General features: G+C 36.7%; 1 protein-coding gene and 1 long non-coding RNA gene across 3 annotated transcripts in view; one reads left to right on the top strand and one right to left on the bottom strand.

Annotated features, from left to right (window-relative positions):
* Positions 1 to 8,208, top strand: part of LOC130541740 (uncharacterized) — a 19,287-nt gene extending 11,079 nt beyond the window's left edge. The window contains exon 3 of the long non-coding RNA XR_008955836.2: positions 1 to 8,208. This exon is cut by the window's left edge and continues 467 nt beyond it. This is a non-coding gene — a long non-coding RNA (uncharacterized LOC130541740).
* LMO4 (LIM domain only 4) overlaps positions 7,826 to 12,500 on the bottom strand; it is a 16,701-nt gene continuing 12,026 nt past the window's right edge. Inside the window, exon 5 of one of the 2 annotated variants that reach the window (XM_003805309.4) lies at positions 7,826 to 8,617. In XM_003805309.4, the coding sequence (XP_003805357.1) occupies positions 8,609 to 8,617 (9 nt within the window). In that variant the 3' untranslated portion in view covers positions 7,826 to 8,608. The other variant, XM_063600011.1, reaches the window with a different exon arrangement.

Raw genomic sequence — 12,500 nt, forward strand, 5'->3', positions numbered from 1 at the left:
TTAAGTCGGAGAAGTTATTATATTTTCCAGTGTTTCGGTATTTACGGTCCAAAATAGTGTTCATCCTCAGAATATAAAGCCCTTTACCTTTAATGATATATCAAATGCATTGGCAAATATAGCTGTTGTTAGTAAATTCCTATTTAACAGATGGGCAAGATGAGGTAGTGAGATTAAATGACTAGCCCATGGCTAATATGTGATTAGAAAGACAAATTTAATCATAGTTGCCATTTGACTTCCTTTCAAAACTAGAATTAAATTTCAAGTGTCTCCTGACTCCCAGTTTGGTGCTTATTTCACTACAGTGCAATATGTGCTTTATTACATGCTTTAAAATAAGAGGAGAGAGTGGGGAGGCATAAGCACCTTCCTCCTAAAAGGCACAAAGCACAAAATACGAGGGAAATAGTCCATCATTAATTTTCATAACATTCCCTGTAAGACAACAATGAGTACCGACTCTCCCTTAGTCAGGAGGATGGTGTAGAAATCTAAGTTTAAAAAAAGATGCACAAGATGCCCACAGATACTCAAGAAATCAAAAAGACAGCCCAGAATTACCTAGTGTTAGAATGAAATTGATCACACACCTTCTGGAAAGCACACAGTTCTACAAGTCTCTATGTACGCAGGGAAATCCAAGTACCTTTTTAGCAGGGAAGGATTGTTTCATAGAACATCTAGCAGCAACCCTGGGTAAGTGGATACTGTTTTGAGAATGTTTTTAACTTAGTCACCCAATTCTCATCAGGCCCAATCAACCAACTGCCTAACCTCATTTTGTTTTGAAAAATAATGTCACAAATGTGTCCAGAGTGGGATAAAATGCACAGTAGTGAGTTCATTAACATGCCATCTGCATGCAAAACAAGGGGATTCCAGAGGCAGAATGCTTTGGTAGGCCTGCTAGAAATCAAATTCCAGGCTAAAAAAATATAGAACACGACTTAGGGAGAAAAATATTACAGCTACACCTTTACTTGACCCACAGCAAAGACTGACTGGTTTTCAAGAGCTCCAAAGCCAGCCTGAATTCTCTTTCCCTCTTTCTTAAAACTTTAAAACATGTTTTACTACTTAAAGAGGGTAAAAAAACAATTGCTTACAGCATGAGGTGGTTGATGGAGTTTTGTGAATTATATCCATCCCCACGAAGAAAGAAAGGCCTAGCTAGACCTCAGTGTCAGAAATCCATTTAGGATGGCCCGTCTTTTCAAAATCAAGCCTGTTTATCTTCCTGATTCACTCAGTAACAAATCAGAAAACTCAAACCTGCCCCCTTCATTTCTTCCGACTCCTACTGCCTCTCTCTACTCTCAGAGAAAGAAAGGATTCGATTTCCAGAGGCTGTAGCTTTAACGAACCAGAGGCCTTTTTTTCCACAGTGGTACCTCAAACTTCATCAAGAGCATTGGAGTCTGCGTTTTTTCTGTTGCAATTTTCATTCCGCCTTAGCTCTCCCTGACACACCTGTGAAGTGTCACCAAATGCTGTATCACATCAACTTTTAAAAACTGCCAACTCTGCTAATGTCTGAGACCTCCTGATGTCACAGCCTTACATGAGCTTGAAGTACACAAAATCATAGCTTGAGTTTTACCACGCACAGCAAAAGCACCTGTGTGGGTGGGTAGGGCAGAGGGTCTTGTTGAAAGTCGTGAAATAAGACAAACAAAACCATTGAAATGAGATGTACGGCGGGGGTGTTTGTGGAGCTTGTACACCCTTCTTCCTGAACTGCAGTGAGAGACCCCAGTCCCTTAAACTCCCTCACAGAGCTATTTATCTAGGCAATTGTTCCTTCCATTCTCCCTACCCTCCTTTTTATCACGATAGAAATTTCCTCATAGCCTAGAATTCTAAGAGAAAATATTTCATCTATTATCAATTTCATAAACATCCACTCCCACCCACTGCCAAAAAAGCAAAAAACAAAAATCAAAAAACAAAACCACTGGTAAATATTATTCAGGGTATGGTTTGTACTGGCTATTCAGCCCTGGGTACAGATGGCATTTATTGAAAAACTGGAATGTATCATGGTTTTTGGTCATACTATATAGTATAACCAAGTAATTGAGTATATGGGTCCTGCAGCCTCCATACCTGGTGCAAATCTTGCCTACCCCCCGTGTTGTTACCAGACTTAACTTACTAATTTTATGACCTTAGGCCATAATGTACACATATCTACAAAGCACCTTGCCCTTTTCTATTGATATTCTGTATTTTGAATCTATAGGTGTGTTGATCTATACATATTTTTCCAGGTCCTTATAACCTAAGGTGGTATTTGTGAGATACCCCATGATTTAACATATAGAAATTATGGGCTTTAAGAACTGGTACTTTGGCACCCAAATCCACTGCAGTCAAGAATCTACGCAAAAATACACACAAAAAAAGAAGTCTTTTTTGCTTTGTTTCACCATTTTATATCAACATCAAAGAATGTTTCATTAAATTGGAGTAGATATTTTTCTTTAACCATTTTTCCCTTTGTAATAAAAGCAGCTTGGATTTAATGGTATGTTCAAGTAATTTATTTACAATTTTTTGTATTTTTTTAGACCCTAGCAATTAATGGGAAAAAAGAAAGTATAGCCAACAAAAATTTTAAAATAATCTGATAATTGTTGGTGTATAAGTAAAGGTATAATTTGTTCTCTTTGAATGTCTCAGAGCTTTCCCATCTTAAAACAACAAATATAAACATCAGTTCTTTTGACGGATGTCTGCTTTTTACATCATACTAGAATATGTAAAAAGTTTTCCTAAAAATGTTCATGTGTGTGTATTATGACTTTTATATAATCTAATTTATTGTCTTTTATGTGGCTCAAGCCACAGCTCATTCAAAGATTCTAAACACATCCTTTACTACTTTGTGTGGAGTATGTTGATCCATTTTGCTTTCTGAACTAACATGATTACGAAAGTCTTGTCCTTGTTCCTCAGCAACAACAATGTGTGGGCAGAGTTATTATCAATTATACCTAGTTATTCATCATGAAGGAGTTAAGATTTCTCAAAATTCAAAAGAAATATCTTTTAGAGCAAGGCTGAAATGTGGGCAATCTAAATGAGCTGGCATTTCAGGTTGGATAAAGACAAAATGCAATGTTTTTTTAAGAGGAAAGAAACTAGTTATAGCTAACAGGATAAAGCACATCATCAGTGCAGGGAATTTTACCAAAATGCCCCAAATGCCAGCGTTCGATAGCAATTCTGGGATTCTGGGCCTTAATAACAATACCCCGACATGTTAGAGGCTGCAGCAAAAACAAAGTAAGTAATATTGACCCCACCTTTACTTAAACTTGTGACATTTTGTTCATCATGTATGTTTTTTGCATTGATTTAATTTTTTTAAATGCTGCATTAAAAGATTATCTTAATTACTGATTTTTTGACACCTCCTTAAATTCTACACCCAAAATAAGTGCCCACTAACCTCGACTCTACTCTTAGCCCTGCTAAATAAGTAATCTCCCTGAACTTTGGTTACCTCATCTGTAAAACTGAGGGAATAATAATTAAAAGGATTATGAGGACTGAATGATATTGCATGCCTAAGTACTTGTTCATTGTAAAAGTTAACATATAAACACATTTACAAAGCTTTATGCAACTCCAAGATAAAGTTATTATATTAAACATTATACTTAAAGATGTAAGGTTTATGGCAAGTTTAAGTCCCATGATTGATGACAGAAACTGAATCAGAGGCCTTAGAGAAATAGAATTTAAGACACACCTATTCCTACCAAACCTTATTTAAATAAAGAAAACGGTACAGTAACAACCCAAGAAATCAATTTCCTTTCCAGGTTTCATAATTAATCTTCATTTGTAAATCCTGTTTGTCCTCAGATTTTCTCTTTACAGTTCCTAAAAACATTCAATTCACCAAAAATGAAAAATTAATTTAGGAAGAAACTCTAACTTAAGAAAAAACTTGCAGCTCAAACAACAGGTAAAAGCATACAAATATAGAAACTGTTTTTGAAGAAGTTGGGGATGTGAACCTTTTAGTTCAAGATGGGGGGTTGTTCCAGAGTGAAGGAAGGTGAGATGCCTCCCATTCTCATGAGCTAATGATTGTTTCCAAACTGGTTAGAATTCAGTGCTAATTGCATTTTAAAACACCACCTCTGAAATCCTTTTCTCTCTCAGGATCTTGCATCAATGTTTCACATTTTCAATGCAACCTTTGCACTTCACCTTTCTCACTCAACAAATTCTGAACGTCAGATCTACGGGAAGAACTCAGTTCAGATCCTTCCTCTCCCCAGCAGGTTTTGATCTGGTGATGGTGATGTCAATTCCTAGGAAAGGCTGTCCTGCCCTGGTTCTGAGGGGAGAGAGACAATTAAAATCGGTACTTTGGTGACTCTACTCAGGCTTGTCCATTCTAACAGGGAGTCATTAAACAACTTTCCAGTGTCATTCAAAGAACTTATAACAGAATCAATTGATTTTCATCCTCTGCTTTATTAGTTGTGATTTAGGAAATAGAATGGCCCTGTTTACACAGCTGTAACATGTCAGGGCCTGTAGTACATTATTGGCTTGAGGCCTCCGAGTTGCCGTCCATTCTCAGCAGAATCAATCTGAACTTGAAAACATTCCCTCTAGGAAACATGCACATATCTACTAGCATAAAGCACTTCTTGCACAACTGAAAACAGTATTCACTTGAGGTAAGTTGCAAGTTCACCTTCCAAAAATCAGCCCCGACTTGTCATTGCTCTCAGCATGTTCACGATGGGAGCAGAGGGCTACAAATGCCTCTTTAACTAGGTACGCAGCATCGGCGTATGTGTTACACTTTGCCGCTAGTCAGATCTCAGACTCTGCAAGTGGGAGTAGCTGGCTGTTTAACATGCGTTCAGAGCACTGCCAATCTAAAATGGCTGCTCAGTAATACTTTAATTGCAGTTTCATGGAAACAAATTGCTATTTAACTGCAATAAGCATTTCTGTGACTTGGCTGGACTAACAATAGGTGAGTCTTAGTAACAAAGCTATAAGTAACATTAACTTGTAAATGGCCTTTTTCCAATGGCCTCTTAAAGGGGTCGTAGGTGGGACAGCACCCAGGATAGAATTCCCTGGTGAAGGGTGAAGGGGTCTTTGGAGTGAAGGGTTATGGGGTTTTTGGATCGCCTCAATTTAAATACAATTAGTTAGGCTACATGGGAACTCTTCACTAGACTCCATATGTAGCTCTTGGGTTCACTGTTTATTATATGATTTATGGGCCCTAAGAAATATTTTATATAAATAGTAGTGCACATTAGAATCTTACTATATTGACATTTAAAGCCCTTTAAGAGCTTCCTTTTAGATGATTAGTTGTTTCAAATATCAGTGTTAATAAGGGCAAAAGAAAGAATTTAAATACAGCTAATAGTAAGAGGATGACAATTTCACAGACTTCATTTTGGTGTGACAGTTTTCTCGTTTTGTATTTTATAAGACGCTACAGTCCGGGTTAAACTATTTCCTAATAAATCATGAAGAGCTGAAAATAGTTTCTAGTGGCAAACGATTTGGTTTGGAAAAGCTTCAGGCTCCCCTGCCTTGCGGGATGTGTAAATCTAACTAGACAGTTAGATAGGTAAAAAACATTAAACCCTTTTAGAGGACAATCTTTTTACAAAATTGTTTCATTAACAAGAGTGACAATTTGCATGATTGAGACATTTATATGTACCATAAACATAATTTTTTTTTATCAGGAGTTCAGCAGGGCTCAGTAACATTCGCTTTTATTTTTAATTGCACTTGCTTGTAGGGACTGGGGGCCATCTTGCTGTATGACGTGGTTAATATTAAATAAGTCCTTTCAAAAGAACAGTGTCCATCTTGCTAACTAATAACATCACAAATGCAATGGATGAAAGGTGGAATAAACTCATAATTTTTTTTTTTTCCTAAGCAATGTTGAGATTGGGGGAGGAACTGCACACAATCGCTGCTCACATCAGAATAAACCTGAGTGTTTTTAGTAGCTTTCTATCCACACAGAGCATCCCCATTAGAGCCGGGTTTTATTGTTTGAAATGCCTCTGGTTTCAAGAAAGTGTTTTACCTAAAGCAAGACTACTACTTAAATATGTTCTATTGTATATTCATAGCTCCATTAGTCCTTCTCCAATTTAGCACATCAAAGAGAAGGCTTCATCACTTGCATGTGGATTATACTAACATGAGTGACATTTGTAATCTTATAGGTCTGCAACTTAAGAAATGCTTTTAGAAGCTCATTATTAAATACGCAGCAGTGCTTGAGGAACCAGCCATATAATAGTTTATTTAAAGTCCGTAATGACCTTAGCCCTCCACATCACTAAATGCCACAATATATTATTTACTAAAGTTATTAACCACCTCCTTTGAATTTGTACATATCAGGGACATAAGTGCTTATGCCAAAAAGAATATAGAAAATGCCTGCAATCTCATTAACCCATTTCCCCCTTTACCATCCCAGTCTAACTTCTTTCAGAAAGTTCCTTAAAGGAAAAAAAACAAACAAATATAAGAACCAGAACTAGTTTGAAGAAATTCCCCAAGGATCTAATTCAAACAGACATCTAATTCAAACATATATATGTGATTTCTTCATATTATTTTCTTGCATTTTATTTTTATAAGGTTCTAACAAAACTATTCACTTCAACTCTATGCCTTTACAATCTCCTCTAGGAGGTTTGAAGTTCAACTGATTTTTTTTTTTCCCCTGCCCTGGAATCTCCGAAAACAGGAAGTGAGCACAGAAGTTCTCAAAGGGAAGCTGACTGGTAGTTGAGATGCGCTGAGCTACACCTCTCTACATGGCTCCACGGCTATTCTCAGAGGGAGGGTCTACATCAGGCGCTTTTCTGGAATAAAATAAAATGCCATCTTAAAAAAGAAAATTTAAAATAGTAGCGTTCACACACCTGGTTTTATTAGCCTGTGATGGAAGTTGTAGTTGAAATTTGCTCACATCTAAGGAAGCTGGCAGTACAACCTCAGCCTCCAGGCCTATTTGGTTTTCCTCCTTCCAGCACTAGCTGTTATACTGCATGCTTTCCGGAGGGCAGCTCTGCGGGCAGTGCAGGCACTGTGGTGGACACTCTGCTGCCTGCAACCAGCAACTCAGTATCTCAAGACTAAGACTAAATGAAGTCAGAATCTTCCCCCAAAATACATAAGGAAACGCAGAGTCAGTAAAGAAGTGTAGGAGCAAAACAAAATAAACATCTTAGAGCCAACCACACGAGCCTAAGGGTCACCAGGAAATGGCTACTTCACCCATCAAAGATCACTATAAAAAAAAGAGCTCTGGGTCCCTACAACTAAGTGAGCTTCAAAATATGTACAGGTATGACTTAGAAATTGTGACTTCCTTCAAAAGCTATAAACTCAATAAGAGAACAGGATGGTTGTGCCGTATTTTTTTTTATACATACTTCTCATCAATACCCAAGGCTTTGCTATTGAGAAAAAGAATAAACAAAATAGTGGACACTCAAGTATTTATAAACACAAAAGACTTACTGTGATATAGAAGTGTAACGAAATGCTGTTAACAGAATATTCTTGACTTATAGAAAGGACCCTGTTAGAAACTACTTTGTACCCCTGCCAATAATGGCGTGGTTAAGTAATTTGAAGAATACCTTACTGGCCCAGAGCTAAATAAATATACACTCCACCTCCCTCAACTCCTTCAAATTTAAAGTGAGCTTGTTATTCAACAACAATAAAAACTAAATTTTTTCAAAATACAGAAGAGAAAAAGCAGTGTTTAAACCCAAACACCATTAAATATTTTTTCTTTTAAGTTTTTATTATTTAAATACACCATACTAGAGCAAATGTCTCTGAAAATATCACAAATAAAAGATTTTTTTTTCTTCATTCAGCAAATTAGAAGTAGGGGGAATTTTCTACACAGTAGCTGCTATGAGCCTGATTTTTTTTTCCAATTTTTTTTCTTTTTTTCATTCTTTCTTTTTTTCTTTGCCATGGGAGTAGCAACATTAGGACAAAAACACTTACATGCATACATACATTGTATTTTACAGAGATACAATAAGTGTTTGTGATAGAATATCACAAAAGCCACATCTCTTTCCTTTATCTCATGGTCAGTTTTGATTGAAACACGTTTCCTTACAACACTTAAATATACAAAGAGCAAATAGAATGTTGTTAAGGTAAAACACAGGGTACAAACTCTGGCCAGTGCCCTGCTAATTGTTAATGAGGGTAGAAAGCAGATTTGAATGCTTCTTTTAATTAGCTTCATTAGTCATTTCCCTCCCCCCCAGCTCCCTCCCCCTCCCCAAGATGTCCTCTGGTGGATCTTTTTTCATTTTCTCTACAGTCTCCCATTAGCCCAGGTTCATGGAGTCCTTAATGTTCATATTCAGTCATTTTAATACACCAATAAATGTGGGAAGGGCAATCAAGACTAAAGAAGGTGCAATGGCATGGAGCTGGCACTGGTGCTAGCTACAAAGGTGACTTGTCTACTGAAGACACATGGGATCCACCTGTGATGAACAAATCTGAGATGAAGGCACGCATTCTGCATTACTCTGACCTTTTAGCAGACCTGCAAGAAATAAAAACGGGCATCTTAGCTAAAATGCTAAATTTGAGAGATATTAAACTCAAACATGACTGCTTTTGTCTTCCCCACATTCACTAATCTTCTTTTATTAGATTACTTTCCAACTGTGACTTGATAGAGGCTTTCTATGCTACTTACTCTGGCAGTGAAGAACTAAAGCATAACATTTTCTGCAGTTTTACTAGCAAAGAAAATGAGACAGTAAATGGACGCTCAGAAAGTTTCTGGTGTAAAGTACTACAATTAATTGCTTAACTCTGTTAAGAGCAAGTGTCTTTCCAAAAGGAATGTAACATCTTGCCCAGCAGTGGGATCTTGAATTTTTTAAATAGCGGGGACATTCCATGACAAGTTCCTACCTAGGAAGTTTTGGGTTCATATGCTCAACCGTGTAACCTTTTGGAATGTTGCTTAAACTGCTTGTGTCTCAGTTTCCTCATCTTTAAAGAAGGGATAATGACACTGTTATGATAATTACATAATACATATGGGAGCACTTTCAACAGTGCTTGGCCCTTAATAAAAGTTCAACAAATAATGGCAGTTATCGTTATTATTCCGATATCCCCATGTGAAAAATATTCACCCATATTGGTACTACCTATAGGTGTGTGTCTATATGAAAATTTCTATGTACAAATATTCACATATTTTTCACTATTTCGTATCTGCTATGTCACTTAATAACTACACAAATATGTGAATCAATACATGTAATGTGTTAATGACCTGTGATAGATAAAAGAACATAGTTCAATGCAAGGGTGGCTTCAATGTCTAAGTCAGAAATGGAAATCCACACACTTGTCAAATACAATCTGTTTGCAATTACCAAAATGAAATAATACATATTAGGTTGTTATGGTTTTTAAATGACATTTTGAGCTTCCCAGGAAGTTCTCGTTTCACCCTTTCCCTAACTTACAAAAAGCCTGTAGTCTATTAGGAACTGCAACCCCCTACTTCCAAGCTAATTAAAGTGGTGAAGGCTTAATTCCCCAGAGTGGAAGCTCAGTGTGAGAAAGGTAATTTGTCTGTCCAGAACAAAGATGCAGCAGCAGCCAGCAAGCATATTTAATAAATGAGCATCAAATGTCTTCTACGATGGACACACACAACACCAATTATGTAACTATGGGGGGAACTGTGAAGTGACATGTAGACTAGAACACTCACTAAATTTTCCTCCAACTAAAGAGATGTGATCTAACTCCTGTTCCACTGAAAACTGAAAAGCACAGGTAATTCTAGATGGCACCATCACACTTTTGAGTGGAAGAAAAAAAATTCCAGAACAGGCAGCAATCTACAAAAGAAAAAATTAGCCACAATTCCTGATTTACATAACCCTCTAGAAGGCAGCATTCTCCCGAAGCTAGCCAAGCCTCCTTTAAGTGATATAGGTTATAAAATGTTGTAGATCCTTGAACACTAGTGGCCTGAGATTTCAGTCCATCTGAAATGCAAGATTTCAATCACTGTATGATTTAAAAGCTTAAAATTATTTTTCTTGGAATATACAACAGCCAATGATGCAGAACAACAACTACACTACACAGCCCAGACCCTGGGAACAAATCTCAGAATAAAAGTTTAAAGGGACCAGACAATGGGGGCCTATGTTTTCCATGCAATTAACTGCCTTTAAAGAAGGGATGTTCGAATAATCAACTCATTGCTTTTAAGCCAGAGGATCCTTGAGTATATTTACCACGCATAATACACCAAAAATGTAATTGATTCTGCGAATAGAAGGAAAATGGCCAAAATAAATGTCCAGTTTTCCCTACCAAAAATATGGAGAACGAGAGAGGAGAAAATAATAAAACGAAGCCATTTGTCATTTCTCCCCATCTCATTGCCTCCAGAAAAGAAACGCCACAGGGTTTTGGGAAAATAATTTTAAAGCCTCTCCAGTTCCAAAAAGCAGTTTATGTTCCACCAGGAAGTATGTTTTCATTAACTCTTCCCCCTTGCCCTCTCATTAATATCTCTCTGGACCACGTTCAGCTTGCCCAAAACCTTTATTTATAAAAACTACCTTGTGAATTGACCGTGCTCATGGTGAGCTGAGCACCAAGGGCAAAAATGTGAGACACTTATGCCAACAGGGAAATGTTCTTAATTAACAGCACCCCCAAAACACAGCTTCTCACCAATGTCTGACAAGAACATTTCCATAAGTTGTATTTCCTTATGCCTTTTAAGAGCTATTAATTTTTGAAGGCCACCTGTCTCTTTTTTGGCCTCCAACATTAAGAAAATATACACTAATAGGTTCTTATTCATTGCCTAAAATATAGTGTTCCAAAATGAATACCCTACCACTGCCATCCTGGAAAAGGTGTGGAAAACAGATTTCAATGAAAGGCATAAGACATGTAATCTCATCAACAGGTAAACCTGGTTTTTCTGCAGTTCTCCTCCCTAACACCTCTAAATTTATGCCATCTTATACTATAAAAGATGGTATGAAATCCTGCTCATATTTCTTAGGTGTGCTTTATACTTAGTCCCTACCTAACACTGCTATTGCCTGTATTCAGTGCTTCACAATCTAGCAACATTTTCCATCTCATCTCTACATCCTTTCATTCTCACCATGCATGCTGGTGAACTGCAACAATCATTTTTTTGTATAGTACTTTGCTAAGTCAGAGAAAGAAATGGTATAAAACCAGCAACAAAGTGAAGCTCTAACTTGGGGAAAAATTAAGCTTTTACATCAGAAGGAGTGGAGAGAAGGTCTACCATTTTATTTCTAGCATATTTTTTCTTTTTTGCTACCCAGTTTAACTACAAACAGCTTTACCTCTATTCTGAATAGGTATCTCCAAATATTTATGTTACTCATTCATTGTTCTCAACTCTGCCCTGCAGATTCACTTCATTAGAATCCAAATCACAAAAATCTTTAAGCATTTGTATGTCTTGGCACTCCTTGAAGAAGCTTGAAATACCTCATCAGCAGTGACTGGTTAGTTTGCAATTAAAAAGTTCAACTTTTATTCTTAAAATGGTTATTCTATGTAGCTCCCCATATTAGTAAATTAAAGTGCACATAATGTCATGTAATTAACACTAAGAGACAGAACATACATTTAAAATTACCTCATAAACTTGAGCAAGGGAAAAGGACAAATATAAGCATCAAAATATGGCAGCATAATTTTAATGGTTAAAAGTTTTCAAATATTTGTCAAACCCCCACCTCCACCACCGCACTAAGAAAATGCATTACAGAAGACAAAGAAGTCTATTTTTTTCCCCGAGATTTTTGAAGCTTGCTAAATTCCTATTTGCAGATAAATGTTGGTTTTTTTTGTGATCCTTACAACAGACATTAATGAAGTTCCTATTGTAAATCCATAAAGAATTACCAAGTGAAGTGTGCACTTTTTGTTTCAATGCAATAACTCAGTGCTGTGTGATTGCCTGGGTTAATGATGAAAAAGTCAAACATACTATCAGAGCTGATGGAAAAATCTATCACCAATCTGAAATTAAAATTCATCTGTGGTCAATAAGATTTAATATCCATGCAAGTGGCGCTGTAAAGAGTAAATGAATCAATGTCATCAATACATAATCAGTATGAAATATGATGTGAATAAAATTATGCACACGAGTCATACATTTCACTCTTTTCTGGGCCAGTGTGGAATGAACAGTCTCTTAACTGAAGGTTGACAGTAATTGTTACAAATTAGGCACAGCAGTTATCAAAATGCACTCACTTGCATAGCTATAGGACTTATTAAGGAGATTAAAATAGATCTAAAACTATCCAGTACTGGGGGTGCTGGACAACTGTTGATCACCAATTTTCCCTCTGGAATATCTTCTAATACTACATGATTTGTAT

Source organism: Pan paniscus, chromosome 1 (assembly GCF_029289425.2).
Source record: "Pan paniscus chromosome 1, NHGRI_mPanPan1-v2.0_pri, whole genome shotgun sequence".
Classification (NCBI taxonomy): domain Eukaryota; kingdom Metazoa; phylum Chordata; class Mammalia; order Primates; family Hominidae; genus Pan; species Pan paniscus.